The sequence below is a fragment of the Gallinula chloropus genome, assembly GCF_964237585.1.
Source record: "Gallinula chloropus genome assembly, chromosome: 2".
NCBI lineage: Eukaryota > Metazoa > Chordata > Aves > Gruiformes > Rallidae > Gallinula > Gallinula chloropus.
The window spans coordinates 44,230,063-44,247,197 of record NC_140086.1 but is presented as its reverse complement, the minus strand read 5'-3'; the positions used below and the strand labels follow the sequence as shown (position 1 = coordinate 44,247,197).

The window sequence follows — 17,135 nt, the reverse complement described above, 5'->3', positions numbered from 1 at the left end:
GCTCATTCAGTTCCTGTTGATAGGGATTGTAAGTCAAGTGCCAAATGATATATTTTATGTTGCTACACATATCCACAAGATTAAACATTTGTCACAGTGCTGCTGCTCTGTGCACTTTGAGGCTGAATGTGCAGTGGGACATAGGTGTCATTAACAACAGCCCAGACATTATGATTTCTTTTGAAAGCTGGTCAAAACATACTGTGAGCACAGATGACATTTTAATTTTAACAGAAGGGCCTGAGTTTAAAGGAAAAAAAAAAAAGAAACGAAAGTATTTATCATGGGTCATAAGCTATTATTTAGCTACACAGCCCTCTGAACACCTGGAAGAAAAAAATGTGAGAATATATATATATTTTTAAATGCTTTTTTTAAGAACTAACAGCCTATGTTCATTCACATTTTTCCATCCATGGCTTCATGCTGTTGAGCTACTAAGCTTAGGACTTGATGGATATGAGGAAAGAAATTCCACAATGACTGGTCATTTTAAAGTCTGATCCACTTGCTTTTGTCATGGTGATTGCAAAGAGGGGCGATGTTGCCTCCTTAGCTGATTTTTCTAGAATCTCTAAAGAGGTTTGAATCAGTGGCATTCATGAATGTATGATGTACTGTCTTTCTTGAGCTGATCTGTCACGTGTACTGAATGAAAAGGTAGAGGAAAACAGTGTTTGTCTGCCATTGCCTCATTATTAGCCTGAGAGTAATTGTTTCAAACAGATTTCTGTTTTACATATTTCTATTCTTGGTCAGCTTTAGGTTCCTGGTTCTCTGCCCCAGAGAGCTATCTTTAACAATGTAAGGTGCTCTTCCAGCTAGTATCAGCTATTTATGGTCCCCTTGGTCTATTGAAGCTGTGTATAACCAGAAGACAATACTGTCTTGAGTCTCCTTTAGTGATGTCAACTGTACCCTCTGCTATGGGGTAGCATGCAGAAATTGCACCCAAGTTACATATACACAAATTCCCAGGTGTGTTTGCAATGACAGCTGGTGAGTTTGTGGCTTATGACTGCTGCATTGCCATAGTATGGAAAAAATTAATTAAAATTGTTTCTGCAAATATAATTTTCTCAAGGATGAATCACATACCAGAGTTTTAACATAAAGCATCTTCTATTTTTTATATTAAAAAAGTAATTACTTTCCAGATAAACTTGTTTATTCTTTGATTTAGTGCCAATTACAAATGTTAGCAATCGTTAAATATTATATATTTATATCTTGATATCCACTGTGTGGTGGTGTTTTGAAAGTAAAACCAAAACTAACTTCCTCCTCCAGGTACAAAGCCAGCAACATAACCACTGCCAGTCACTATGGTCTCTGCTATATATTATGTATGTGACTACAGTCACATACAAGTCACCAGAAATCTAAACTTTTTTTTCTAGCCTCTATAAGGCAAACAGAACAGCTGCACTTTTCATACTGCTTAAATAAATCTCTTGCATCCTTTGGCCAGACATCCAGTGTAGGGTGGGTAAGTCAAATAGTTCAGATAAGCTGATACTTGCTTTCCTCTTATGTGAATGGAAAGCAGACACCTTTTGTAGAATTTATCTAAGTTGTATAGCAGATAACAGGTTTAGGAAGTGATTTGTTAAAATATTGGAAGTTATGCCAGATATGCAGTGTTGGTTTGTACCATTTCAAAGAGAGGTTTAATATTTGTTGAAATAATGAGTTTTAGACCAAACCCCTAATTTTCAGTTCTTCGTCGATCAGGAGTTACTACACTGTTATATCATTAAAAATGCCATTTAAAAATGCTAAATTTCAGGCATAGATGTTTGCAATTAAAATATTAATTGATGTATGCCAGATTATATAACTTCAGGTTTTCACCAGGACAGTGATCTACTGGACCGGCGGAAACATTGCTTCAGTGTCCAGTCTGAATCTGGAGAAGATCTTTATTTTTCTGTGGAACTAGAGTCTGACCTAACACTATGGGAAAAAGCCTTCCAAACAGCAACTTTTTTAGAAGTTGAACGGATACAGGTGAGAACAACTGCCTTGTGCCTTTTGGTATATTAACAAATTAGGTCTATATGAAATAATGATGCAATTTAAGAAATTCTCTGACCTCGTGTAGCTCTTAAATTATTATTGCTTTATATAGGTAATTGCATCAAAACAGCTTGCCATCTAATGTTCAGAAGAGATCGCTTCAAATGAAGTCTATGAGTTATTCTGACTAAGTGATACATCTTTGTTAACCAAAGTTCCTGGATGGAAGAGGGAAAACAATCTATAGATCAGGGACAAAGCCAGCTGTTTAGATATTCTTACGTGTTGCTTGATTTGCTATTGGATAACATAAGAGAACCTTGGAGGAACTAAATTGTCCTTATAATAATCAGGAGTGAGAGTGAGTTTAAAGATGACATTTTTTTCTCACGTGACCAAAAAGTCATACTTCTTATTAAAATAGGAGAAAAAAATAGTCACAAAAATTGTAATACACCTGATCCTAGTTGTTACATTGGTGTTTCTAATCATGAAAAGTACGTGTGGTTTGAACAGCTTTAGCTGATGTTGCCAGAAGGTATTCTGTATACACACCTACAAAAGTCATATTAGCATGTTAGCCTCTACAAGAACTGCGTAGTGCTCACTTTCCCTGCACTCATTTTCTGCATCCTCCTGGGAATGCAAGCACTGGCAGCTTTTTATTTAGACAAATTGTTAGTTAGTTATATATTAGCCCTATCCTAACCTATAAACCAATACATGCAGATGGACTTAATTAGTATATACTAATGATGATTCATTTTTACAAAAACTACACTGGTGTCAGTTTTAGTTCATATCACCTTTGTTGGAGGAGGAGTCAAGAAAGGTTCAACTTTTATCTTTAAGTTCATGAACTCTGCTACCTTTTGCAGGAGCTATTCCTACCTTTTGAACTCTGTTGTGCTCAAAACCCTAAGTGTAGTTTTTCTGTATAAAAATTGCAACGATATATTTTCTCAGCTACTAAATATTTGAGATGCTTTGTCTTTCTCATATAACTGATCCAAACATTGTTTGTGGAAACATTGCTGTGCCATCAGTAAAAGAATATATGGCAATTTTCTTGGAACAACTTTGAGCCTAGAAGCCACTTCATTTTTTTCCTTTTCTACTATTGATTCATCTTGTAACATTCCTAGTTTAGACTTTTCTCTTTGGTCTTAGAATTATATTTATTTGAAATTGCTCACATGTTTCTCAAAAAGAATTTCCCTAATAATATTAACCCTAGATTAATCTTAACCTTTACACCTTTGTTTTCATTCTACTAATGTTTAGAGTAGCAATGATGAACTCAAAGTAAAGATTTCCTGAGACTGATTGATTATATCAAATTTATGAAGGTGGGCAAACTGGCTACTCATGAAGGATTATTACCGTGGAATTTACTCTTATTATTACATCTCTTCCTTTTTTTTTTTTGTTATTTTGCATCTTCTTCTACATCTCAGTTTGGGAAAAAAAATCTGAATTTTTAATACAACTGGTGTTGGCATCCTCATTTATCTTTCAGCAATCCATTCCTGCTTTCATCCACCAGTTTTCAGATTCAGGTGAAATCTGGTTTTACTAAGTAATGGTATAATTTATCACCAACCAGTTCTCTCATTGCTCTGTGAGGGAAAAAAAAAAGTAACAGGTTCGTAATTGAGATATAAACTTTAAATTTTACTAAAATTGTATTTTATGCAATCATATTCATATCAATACTCCTGTTTCATTTGAATTGCAATCTAGCTATATGCAGGTTTATCTTACTATAAAATAATACAATTTTGAAAATATAATTGCAGTTTGAAACTGCATTTAAAATTATTCAAATGTGTTGTGTACTATTCCATAATCATACAAATAATAAGTTACCCGACGCATTTAAATTGGCATTAACCTCCATGAGAGGTTAATCAAGGCCCTAGTCTTATATAATTCTAAAAAACACATCACAAATGAAAATGTTTTTTTAAATGCCTCACTAAAAACATGTCATAAATTCTCCTTATGCCTAATTCACAGCCTATGCCAGAAGGCCATCTAAAATGAGAATTAGGCAGGGTTAGTTTTTTGTTAGGAAAGAAATATGTAAGAGAGTAGAGAGTCAAGCTGACAATACTTTAGCAATAATATGTGGTGCAATATTGCCGTGGTGCCATTGTGGAGTATTATAGTCACTCTTCAATTAGTTTTCTTTAGAGTAATAAGGGGTGCTAATCCATTTTCATAATTACCTATTAAACACAAAAAAAAATAGTTGAAATGGAGATCTTTTTTCCTTACTACCTCGCAGCACTGTTATATGGAAAATCCAAGACTGCTATAGCTTGCATAATGTTGTGCAGTTATGTCAAATTCCCTTCGTGTTCCTGCTACTTTATGCTAAAAATTTTACCACACCATTTCCATCATGATTTTTTTTTCTTGCTGTCCTTATTTGTATTTTAGTTGTTTGTTTCCTAATATAAGGATCATTGTGTTGAGCTGGTTTCTGTTGCAGTGCTTAAAGTACTTCAGCTTCTTCATTGAAATTCAAACCGAGTTTGAAAGTCCGAATTAAATCTTGAACTTATAGTATGGTTTCCCTTAGGTTCTGAGATAGCTTAACACAAGGTTTACAGCATATCATTCTTTCCATAATTTAAACTGTGTGTATTGAGGGAGTAGAAGCTAAGGAAGAACTTTGGGTTGTCTCCTTCAGCCCCTGCCTGACCCACTGAATTATTCATAAACCCAATTTAAGATTCTGTATTCTGTGAGAGAAAAAGAATTGGGTGCTGAAATATCTTCTGCTACTTTTTGGAAGGAGATGCTTCAGTTCTGATATGGTTTTCACGAGCTTTATGTGAGAAATCATCAACTGAAGCCAAACACCCCCAGTATATATTATTAACAGTCACTGATTTAATGATTTAAAGTGTTTGTTAAATGTGTAAGAAATTTTACTTTATCAAGTCTCCTGGGAAGAACTTCTGCAAAGAGAGACCTTAACAGAGTTAATGAGTGTCTGAAAATTCACATTCATACCCTGGCCTGTGACCAGAATCATGTGCAAGTGCGTACAACATATGCATAAAGCAAGGGACATTCTTCCCCAAAGAAATCTCACTGTTCAAAGATCCTTTTGTTATTCTCCCATTTTTGTGAATTTTTTTAAGAATGCTGTAAGCAGAGTTAACTATGCCAGCTCAACGGTGTGCTACAATGCACATTGCAGCTTGACCTCCGGTGTTGAAGTGGGAGGGCAGATGAGTTAGATGACAATACATTTTTAAAATCTGATATGCCGTCTGTGTGCCAAAATTTAATTCTCAGTAAAGGCTGTATATCTATTCTGAGCATCTTGAAGGTCTACAAATAAAAATGTAGTTCGTATCTGGTAAGAAGTTAGGAAGATAATTTAAAAAACTGTCCATTTTTTTCTTTTTTCAAAACATGAAATTTTTGGCATGTATGAAGTAAGTAGTATGTCACTGTGAAATGTATTACTTCAAACTCTTTTCTTCTATTAGTGATATGTTGCCAGAGACAATATCCTTCTCTTTTCTAGCAACACTGATTTATGATCAAAGTTTACATATTCCTAACAGTTTTATGATGTAGCTGCTGGAAAGAAAAGCCAATTTTATTTGCTAATATAAACACAAATATTATATGACTGCAACACCACAGAGATGAATCATTGATTTTGTAATTAAAAATGTTGGGGGTTTGTACATTAATAGTTAAAATGACCAACTGTACCTCTACGCTGTATGAATTCAGGTTTTATACATGCAATGAAATACATAATGTTCTTTCAGTGTTGGATGCTATAAGAACAGACCAGTTGCTTCTTTTCACCTCAACAGCAGCAGTAGGAAACTTTTCATTTACTGATGGGCAACTTAGCTGGTACTCAGTAATAACGCAAAAACATGTTATAAGGCATGTGTCACGGCTTGGGTTTACTTCTGAGTTACAGATGGCCATGCTTTGTCTATAGAAAGCTTAAACACTGCTCTTGTACCCTACTAATAACTAACAGAGAGTGTCCTCTGGCTTCAGTGATGGATATCACTGCATTTGAAACTTGATTCTAGAAATCCCAGGTGTGTTTACAAAGATTAACCAACAACTATATGTAGTTGGGATCTGATGTGATCAAAGAAAGCATTTCACTCACATAATTCAGTTCCAGAAAAGAACTCTACATTGAAGTGTAAGAAAGTAAATTTAAAATAACCAAAGAATCTATATGGCTATGAACTTTTTAATTTTCCTTCATTGCAATATCTATTTCAACTCCTCCAAGAAGTCGTTAATGAGATTTTCAGCTTCTTGTGTTCTGGAGAAGACCAGTTAAAATCTGAAAATCTCATGCAAGGAGTATGTAAGTAAAGACTTGATTTGTCCTTGATAGTCAAAATGTGAAAAAGAACACATACTTTAGTAACACTGATAATTTAGTAATTTACATTGTCCCCATGTTTACAGTTCTTTGGAAGTCTCGGTTCTCATTTTGTATATTTAGCGGCTACAGCAACATTCGAAGAATGCAACTATATTTCACTTAATCTGGAGGATAACATTTTTCTAAAATAAGAATGGTTTCTTTAAATAATTTACATCAGATTTGGAAATGTTCTAATTTTTTTTTACATAATTTGTGATGAAAAAATACAAGTGGAATTTTCTACCTGAAGTCAGCCTTCAGGAATGGCAATAGTTTTGATCCTGAAAATGACACTAATAGATGTCTCAAAGCATGTACTGAAGTGTGATGTTATGGAAATATATAGATAGATTTTAAAATAGTAGAATGAGAAAGGCTTTCAGGATTTCAGGGTTTCTTATAGAAATTTCTTTGAGATATATAGGTTCACTAGCTGAAGCAAAAGATATTTCCCGTTATTATATCAATTGCTACATGGTATGAGATGCTACCTTTTCCACTCAGACTCAGAAGAACACAAAAAAAACCCCAATAAAAAGCATTCCAAAGAGGTATTTTACAAATGCAAATACTTCTTCTTAAATAGCTAAAAGGAATATATCAGTGTTAGAGGAAGTTACCAGATACAAAAACAAATAAGAGAGTTAAAAAATAATTAAACTTACATTTTAGCAGTTATCATTGCTAGACCACAGAGGCAGTTCTGATTCTGATTTATTTTTTCCCTAATGTAAGGAAAGCCTCCTTTTACAATACGTACAAAATGTCGTCACTGATATAAATCCTTTGATTTGAAATACACTGGCAATAAATTGACCTATTTACACGCAGATAACATTTCTGATAATAATTTTGACATCTATAAACACTAGAATAAAGGCACAGTAATACTGGTCCTATGAAGAATTTGAAGAGCTATGGTCTGTAATAACTACCATCTCTGATTTTTCTTTTATAGTGCAAGACATATGCCTGTGTTTTGGAGAGTCATCTTATGGGACTTACCATCGACTTTAGCATGGGTTTTGTCTGTTTTGATGCTGCCACAAAGGTAAAGTTCTAAGACTTGTTTGCACCACATTACCACTCTTGTTATTTCGTGTATTTTGGAGAAAGTACTACATCCTGAAAATGTGGTTTTGTTATTGCAACAGATCGTCTCTTGTAAAATATCTCATGCTTTAATTTAAACGCAGGGGTGATCTGTAAATGGTGTAGGAAGATGTATTCTGTTATCTGCTTGTTACTGAAAAGTCAATACTGATATGAATCTGAAACAAGCATCAAGTCTTCATTCTTTAATGTCACATGAAAGCCCGGACTGATCCAGATTGATGTTTCTTTTGCTGGTGCATCCTTGGTTTTGGAAGTAAATAATCTTCTCAGTTTTAAGCTGATCTGTGAGCTTTGAAAAGAACCTGCCTCACTTTTCTCCTCTTTCATGGGTGGGAGTGTGTATTATTACAGCAGTTCTCAGTTTATGTTCTCGATATTTTTGTTCAGGTGACTATTGAAAGAGAAATCAGCCATGGTCTGTATGTTTCATGCTTTTCCCGTCAGCGTTAAAAAAGCTGAATATGACTGATGAAACAGTTTGCTATATCAACTGAATAATACAGCACTGTGGTGGCTTAATCTTGGCTGCCCACCAAGCCACTCTATCACTCCCCTCTTCAGCAGGACAGGGAGGGAAGAAAAATAAGGTGGGAAAAAAATCACCAACCTCATGGGTAGAGATAAAGGCAATTTACTAAAACAAAAGAAGACTCTGCATGGAAGCAAAGAAAAGCCAAAGGATTTATTCTCTACTTACAATCAGCAGCTGATATCCAGCCATTTTCCAGGAAACAGGGCTTCATTACATGTCATGGTTGCTCTGGAAGATAAACAGTGTAAATAACAAATGCCCCCACTGCCTTTCCCTTTTTCTCAGCTACTTATTGCTGGACAGACATCTTGTAGTACTGGATGTGCCTTTGGCCAGTTGGAATCAGCTGTCCTGGCTATGTCCCCTCCCAAGATCTTGCCCACCCTCAGCCTACGGGTGAGGGGAATGTTGGACAGACAGCCTCGATGTGAGCCAGCAATGCTCAGGAGTGGCCACCACACCATTGTGGTACCAACACCTCACTAGCTACCGACACACAGCACAGCACTGAGAGGGCTGCTCTGGGGAAAAACAACTCCATCCCAGCAAGACCCAGTACAGGCATCAATTTCCAGATTATATTAATGCAAGTTCAGATCTTAGTAAAATCAAGACCCTATGTGTATGCATTGCACTAGTTGCTAACAAGTACTAAAATGTAAGACTTTATTGTTACTGTTTGGCACTGCTGTTCTGGAAAATGTGATCTATTTTTTCTGAGTTCCACCTCACTTCAATACCTGTTTTCCTTTGAGATGCTGCAAGATTGGCATGAGTAATTGCTGAAAAAGTCTTTTCTCTTAAGAATATGCTCCTATCCTTGATCTTAAGTCACCCTTCCTACCACATTACTCCGCTAATCAGAAAATTTTTTTTCTTCCCACTCCATTCTACTGTTTGTTTACACAGGGTGTGGTGAATTTGAAATTTAAATACCTGTATATGCATTTTTCTTTTGGTTAAGTAAATAGTCTTGTATGATTATTCAGTGAAATATACGACTATCAGCTCAGGAGATACTACACACAAAAAATCAGTGCAGCAGAATTAAAATGCAGAGGGTCAGAAAACAAGTTTCCCCCCCCCCCCACCCTCCAATAATATTATAGTAATTTTTTTCTGTAAAGTTAATTTCAGTGTCCTTCAAAGCTCTTGCACATCTGTGATTCTCAGAAGACTTCAGACTATTTCAAAGCCATTATCTGCAGTAACAGCACACACCAAATTTCAGATAGCAAAGAGCAAGCACAACTGCCTTCATACATGTTGCCATGACTGAAGGGTGTGGTACCCTTTTGATATATCCTTACAACACATACAGCAGATTTCCAGATATAGAAAAAAGCTTTAGTAAAGATAAAACAGTTTTCCTATCTTAAAGTCATTGTGCCTTTCCAATTGTAGAAATTTTCTGGACACATCATCTTGGTGAACAATGCTGCTTATCAAACAGATTCTTCTTATCCTTGAAAAATAGTTTTTTTTAATTACTTTTTTTCCTCCATAGCAAAGAGTGGAAAAATATTTCAAGTACTAAAATTGACTACTGAACCACTAAGGCAATTGTTAACATTGCAGATTTGAATTAAACTCTTCTTTTCATCCTGCCCCATGTTCCCTACGAGGTCACATAATTAGTACTGTAAATACATTATAAACTCCAACATTAAAACAAGTACAGCAAAAAAAGTAGCATCACACTTCCCATTTCAAGCCAGAAGAGTCCTGACTGGGCAGGCTAGGAACCTAGTCAAACTAAAACTATACTGCACATCCAAGTAGCAGAAGATGCAGACAATATTACTGGAGTGAAGCTTTGATGTCTTGATGATGGTCAGAGGAAAGCCAAAAAGGTATTTTCCAACTTCCAGGTCTTCCAAGTTTGAGAAGGCCCATAAACCATTGTAAGAGTACAAGGCAATTTTACTTTTTCCTCTACCCTTCATCTGTAAAGCCATGAAACCATGGAATGAACCTCTTCCTTCTGGGGTCGTATCTAACCTCATCATTCAAAAAATTCTGAAATCTTAAACCAAGCATATCAACCACGGCAGAGTGTGTGTGGATATTGAGGGTCTAAATGCCAGTGGGATATGGCATGTTCACAGAATCTGAAACAGTCTACATCAAAGTGTGAAAGGGCAGCAGATGTGTGAAGTGATTCCCTTCAGGAAGGGAAGGGCTTTATAGGCATTATGTGGACAGAACAGACAAGTGTAGAATTCCTCACGAACTGGAGGAAAGACAGTTTTATTGCAGTGAATAGAATGTAGTTTTAAGTAGAGAAAAAAATGTAGTTTTAAGTGAAGAAAAAAAAAAACCCAAACATTTTGCATTGTTTGCAACTGACGTGCTGTACTGCTTCTCCTCCTTCTCTCCTGCCAGCCTTGCAGTGGGTAACAGCCCACAAAACATTTAGCAGACCCAAAACACCTTGCAAGTCTCTCAGTTGGTACCACTCATTCACCATACTTACATAAAGGCTGGAAGGAAGAGCAGGAGGCTCCCACTGATATGTCAAATCATTCACCAACCCCCTATTGTGCCACTCTGGGTCCCAAAGCTCCTGACACCACCCAGAATCTGCATGCTGTGGCAGAAGTGATTCCACCTGAAAAAATGCTCCTTCCCATTTTTCAGTGGTACACTTAGGTTTTAGTTTCCCTTCTACCTTTTCTATTTTCCACTCTCCGTGTTTTCTCTGTATTTCTTGCACTTTATATGTTTTCATTTTAGACTCATAAAATCAATTTTGCCTTAGTGCTTGCTAATTTTCCTTTAAAAGTGGGTTCTATTTTCCTGAATGAAAGGAGGGACCATGCTGGGAAAACTCAGGAGTTAGTACATTGAAAATCCTGAAGGTTTCATGGTTAGTTCCATTTTCCTTTGATACAAAAAGAGAGGCAAGCAGAGAGCACAGTTTAAGATAAAGGCACCGTATTAAAAATGCCCGATCTGTTCGATAGCATATGCATACCAGAGATATGCCACGGATTAATCCATTCAGTAGGAATGGAGAACTTGTACACTGGAAATCCAAGAAAATAAAAGGGTAGCAATAATTGAGATTATTAAATCATTACAGACTTATGAAGACTTCAAGACCTTTTTTTTCTCACTTACATATCCAGACTTCTCAAAATAGAGCCTTTAAAGGATAAAACCCAGAAGAGCCATAAATGTTTTAGTTCAATAAGTGATATGCAAAAGTTTCTTGGGAAATGTCCATCTGGTAATTGTTGTTAAGATCTGTGTCACGTGCTAGTCATACTGCAGGACTTCCTATCAATCTTCAACAGTCTCTGGGAGATGTTCATTCATCACACAAATGTTTCATGGACTATATAGCACAATTCTTTTGGTGCAGCAAAACTCATTATATTCTTCTGTTAGCAGTTAGAAACCACATAATCCAAAAATAAATTAAAAAAAAAAAAGTCTAACAACCATCAAAGACTATGCAGCTCCCTTCAAAGTTAAGGTTTTGTGCACACAAATACAGATAGACAGTTTTGTGACTTGAATGGATGTTTTACTTACACAAACTAAGTGAAAAAGTCCCCAAGTTTTCTAATCAGACAGAACAGTATGCTGTCAACAGGTTCCTTAAAAAATGCATTCAGGCTTCTGATAGTCATCTAAATAAAGTATGTAAGTATAAGGAATCTACTGCACAACATTCACAAAAAAGATTTTACGTAGAAACTCTTTAAATGTGAAAGAGGTAAAAATATTACCCTCAACTTATTTGTGTATTGTTTTGAATCAGAATGTGTTACCTATAAAATTTTCAGTGTTATAAGAAGAATTCAGCTAGTATCTTCAGAAACCTACCTGAAGGTTTCTTAAGTTAATAGATTTTTATCCAAAAATGCATACAAAGTTATGTTAATGTATAGCACTACGGGTAAAGAAAGAGTACATACATAATCGGGTGTTAGCATGAGATGATAGGGATGGCTCTAATGGAATTGCATTAGAAGAGACGAGAAGAGAAACAACACTGTATAATGCAACATAATCTGTAGCCAAGTGGCTGCTACAGTTGAAATTGTCAAACAAGCCATAGGATGAAAACCTGTCTTAAATCTGACCTAAGTGTGTTGATCACATTTTGATGAGTAATGAAATAGGAAAACCATTACCTACTCTCCATCATTTAATGGAAAGAGAAAGGTTACGATTCTCTCAGACAAAATTTTTTTCAGGTATCTTTGTTATGATGATAGCAGGTGTAGGTTGTGTCTGTGCTGGTAAAGTTCTTCAACACTATTGCTATACTGACATAACCTGAAACATTAACCAGTAATGTAATTTCACCACCTAATGAAGGAATTAAAAATCTCTTTTAGAGGAAAGATCTGAGAAAACAATGAATAATGGAAAACAGTTCAAAGAGCAAGGAAAACATGAATACCATTTAAATTAAATTACCTACATCTTATTAATATTCATGTGTATTTGTGATAAAAACTCTATGGAAGTCCTAGAAACTTTTACATGAATTAACAAACTCAGTATTAATGACAAAAATGCTGTTTAAAATGTTATACTGTTATTGGAAAAAAAACCCCATCTTATTCTTTATAAATGGTATGAATTTTTTTAATTACTATTAATGATGGACATCCAAAACCTCTTGAGTCAACCTGTTTGACTGTCTTACCATACTCTTCATAAAAAAATTTCTTTGTTATATCCATTGAAACCTACCCTCTTTTAGTGTAAAAACATGGCCCTTCTTCTGTCACTGTAGGCCTTATTAAAAGCTCTTTCTGATAAGCCATTTTAAAGTATTGCAAGGCTGAAGAACCTCAACTCTAAGCCTTTCTTCATGGGAGAGGTATTCCATCCCTCTGATCATTTTAAGGTCTTCCTCTGGACCCTCTCCAACAGGTCCACATCTTTCTTGTACATGTTCACTTCTGTTATTTTGTCCCTACTTATACCAAATTCAACCACTCCTTTTTGGGTAAAGTAACTTGAAGCAATATTGTAGACTTCAGAGCTCAATCAAGGTCTGATAATTCATTCCGTCCACCTCTCACTTCTCCCAGAATGACACTGCAGATGCAAAATCTTTTAATGAATTCAAAGAGGGTCTTGGACAAGTATTTGGAAGACAGATCTAATGAATATAACTGTTTTTTTTTTTTTAAAATCATTATTTATTTATGACATTTTCATGTTTCCCAGAACACAAAGCTTAAGTGGCAGCTTCTGAGGATAACTGAGAAGTCCTGTGATGCAGTAAATCTTCAGGCAATTTCTATTTTACACTTAACTCTGCGCCCATGGTATTTTAAGTTTTCTTTCTTTATCACTACCAAATTGACTGTGAGCTATTTTTAATAGTGAATAATCACTGATAAATGAAGTGAAGCCAAGTTCTTCAACTCGTGACTTTAACAGTTGTTCAGCTTTTCAAATATTTAAGTAATAAAACTATTTAAATTGTGGTTTCTGTCTTACATTTTAAGTTAATAGATTTTTATCCAACATGCCTGACAAATTGCAATCAAAATTTCGCAAATGTTCTGAAACCTACACTCAGTACCAGTGCTTGTGAATGCATTCATAGTGGGTGATACCTCTTGTTATGCTTACAGTTTCCAGACAAGAGCCATACAACTCTGTGTGGCTTGTTACCTTGTTTACTATAATTTAATCTTTATAGGATACTTTACTTTTTAAATCGAAATCAGTGGTTAAAAACTGTCATCTGGGCTAAATGCATTTCTAGTCAATCAGATCATAGTTCAATAAAAACATTGTTTCTGTGTCTGCACAGACCTATGACAAATTTGAGTACACAAAGTATTAAACTGAGTTCTTCAGAACAAATTTGTGCTGTGATGCGATTATAACAGCACAAGCATAAATCATAGCTGTTTCTGCTGCATGTCCCCGCTTCCTCTTACTCATTTTCTGACTGATAGCTCCTAGAGCCAACAGTAGTTTATCATTTAGAGCATTTGGTATGCTGCTTTGTAACAAACCATTGGGATTTCCTAAAAGTACAATGAACAGTTTTTAAGACCGCCTAGTTAAACCAGAGTCTTCCAACATTTCAGAAAATAATTTCTTAATTCAGCTAAACAGTTTGTAAATGACCTGTTGTGGTTTTGCCCCCAGCCAGGAGCTGAGCACCACAAACAGCTGGTCTCTCAGGGTGGGATGATGGGGAAGAAGGAGAAGGGAAAAGGAAAAAATACCCAAAGGTAAAGCTTGTGGGCTGGGATAAGGATAGTTTATAGGGACAACAGAGAGAGAGATAACAATAATAGGACTTCATAGCAAAATATACAGAACTGGTGAAACACCAATGCAGGGTATCACTGAACCGCATAACTCAAGCCTTACAGCTCAGAGCTGGACTGTCCTTAAAAAACTTCATGTCCTGGAGCCGAGTGCTCCTCCTCCCCACCAGCCCCCCTTTATGCTGAGTATGATGGAATTTGCCACCAGCCCCCTGTGTTGGCCTACATGGAAATTGAAATCTGATCATTAGTGAGTGTCACCACATCATCTCTTTCACTGGGAACTTCTTCAAAAAACGTCCACTGCTTTAATGCAAATTTTACCCTTGGTCGTTTTTGAAGCATTCTGTATCAATGTCTACTGGGGAGAACATTTTTCCCAACTCCTGCAGTATTATAGCACATCAATTCAGGTCCTACATTTGTCTAACATAGATAGACATCAATGTTTTAATGATCTATATATAATACAGCTTAGTAATAATAATAATAATGCAATTCTTGTGGATGTCAAGTGTAGGCATACACAGATATTCTAAGCATTCATAAATAAGGTTTTGCAGCCAGTGTAGACACCTTAAGAATTAAGAATGAAGACAAGAGATTAAAAATCACAAGAAGGCATATACAGAAGTTCATCTAAATACTATTCTGAAAGTGATCCAATGTATAAAACTACTTGCTCCCATGACATTCAATAGCTTATTTTTAACACGTTTCTAACAAAGAAAAAGTCTAGTCTTTGAGTGTATGGGTGTATATACTTAGGCATGTGTTATATGGTTTTGTTTATATTGACATATTAATTTTTATAATGTCCATATTTGCATCATAACTTGCACAAATAATATATATATGTGTTTGCGTGACTGTACATGGCAATATACCTACCTGTGCAAAGTGCTATGCCTATACTCCATCATGTTTACTGCTCATTAAAGCAGCAGTCAAAAATATATATTTGTCAGAAGAGAAAAAAAATCAGCCCTCATAGAACTGAAAATAAATTAGTGCCACTGAATTATATGGTGATGCTAGAACAAAGTAACAAAAGGCTCTGTAATGGCCCACACGGTGCGTATCAACAAAGCTCAATGTACCTGTCATCTGTTCTCTTGCAGAGAGCACTTCATCACAAAAGAGAATACATTGCAAACAATAAATAGCATAGCAAACATATTTAATTTGTTTTTCATACCAAAAGACTAATAAATAACACAAAACACAATTTGTTTTAATTTATTTAGGAACGAACTCCATGTTTTCTAGCAATACATGCTTTAAGGTCTGTTTCTTCATGTAGCTAATACATATAGAGCATATTAAAACAAAACAGCATGTAAGAAACAAAGATATCCAGAGTTCCATAGCAGAGAAGACAGAAGGAAACCAGGCTCACTTCAAGGGGGAGATTTAATAATGTAATTCTTGTGAACAAATATTTATTCCATCCTTCGAAACTGAAATGCTAAACAGATAGCTACTATAACTGTAATATAAGCTGTCAGGTATGGTTCGTACAGTTTTATGTACTGCTGCTAGAAACAAACAAGCATTGGTAGGTCATCCATCAGTACTAAGCAAATAAACTATAGTCTTTTAACATTCAATGTAACTTCAGTAATGGACAAGAACAGTTATTTTATTAGGGCTGACTTTCTTGCTTTTTTCACTTTGTCTCATTTTTGTTCTTTATCCTCCATGTCCCCACCTGTCTTTCCCTTTACAGTTATAAAACCACAGCAGTTGACAAAGGAAATTGCCTTGAACCATAATTCTTTTGTAGTAAGACACTCTCCAGAGATCAGGAACACAACAGAACTGAGCACGAACAAGATCTTAATCCTACTCAGTTCCCTACAGCTGCTATCAGTATGGACAAAGTGTCACTTTGTAAGAATGCAATCTTTCTCAATTAGGTATGAGACAAACAGCCAAATTAAGGTGTATCCCAGGTGCCTGAAGACCCACTTAGTTTTGTTCTTGAAAATAAGAACCTACAAGGCACCTGCTCTTGGTTTAGTTTGACTTGTAGGAGTGTCACTTATTTTAGCCAGATGGCAAAAAAAACACATTAGCTTGAAAGGTGTCCGTTGAAATTTAGCATAATTCTTCAATATATACAGTATAAAAAATTGCCCTAAGAAGTTGAACAGAAGAATGATTTAATCAGTCAGAGCATCAAGAGAAAAATGAGGTGGTGTTGGAAAAGTACAGCCACAGCTTTTTGAAGTTGCAATGGAAAAGACAACAAAGGGATCTGCTGAAAGGCCAAACTACTTCTGCTATTACATAATGAAAGGTGTAAGATTTATGTCAGTGGAACATGTAGGTAAAACTTGTATTTGATGGTGTGCAAACAAACACTGTTTCACAAGTTCATTAAGTGTAAATGGCCTTTTTGCAAGAACAGAACTGGTTCACATTGTGTAATCAAATATAAAAGAGGCAAGACTGTTTAATAATAAATTGAAGATTGTTCATCATTGAAGCCATAGGACACAAATAAATTCTGTTCTGGTTGGAGATTCTCTTGTCGGTAAAATACAGGTTTTCTTTCCTAGTGCCAATGCAAAATATCCTTGTTAGATCATATAGCTATCACAGAGCTATGGACTAGTCAGTCACTCGTATTTCTATGCATATTCCATAGCGTATAGTAAGTAAAAATACAGACAAACCTATTTATTATGTGTTTGTTTGATAAGCTAGTCTCAGTTTAGGGTAAATCAAGCTCCTTGACCCACAGTAAAACAAAAACCCTAAACAATGCTCC

At 35.5% G+C, this 17,135-nt stretch overlaps 1 protein-coding gene across 1 annotated transcript in view; it reads left to right on the top strand.

Moving 5' to 3' along the window:
* Positions 1-17,135, top strand: part of SNTG1 (syntrophin gamma 1) — a gene marked incomplete at both ends in the record, with an annotated part of 157,243 nt that overhangs the window by 124,132 nt on the left and 15,976 nt on the right. The window contains 2 exons of the mRNA XM_084260606.1: positions 1,858-2,010; positions 7,410-7,502. Of these exons, the coding sequence (XP_084116732.1) occupies positions 1,858-2,010; positions 7,410-7,502 (246 nt within the window). The remainder of the gene's footprint in view (positions 1-1,857; positions 2,011-7,409; positions 7,503-17,135) is intronic.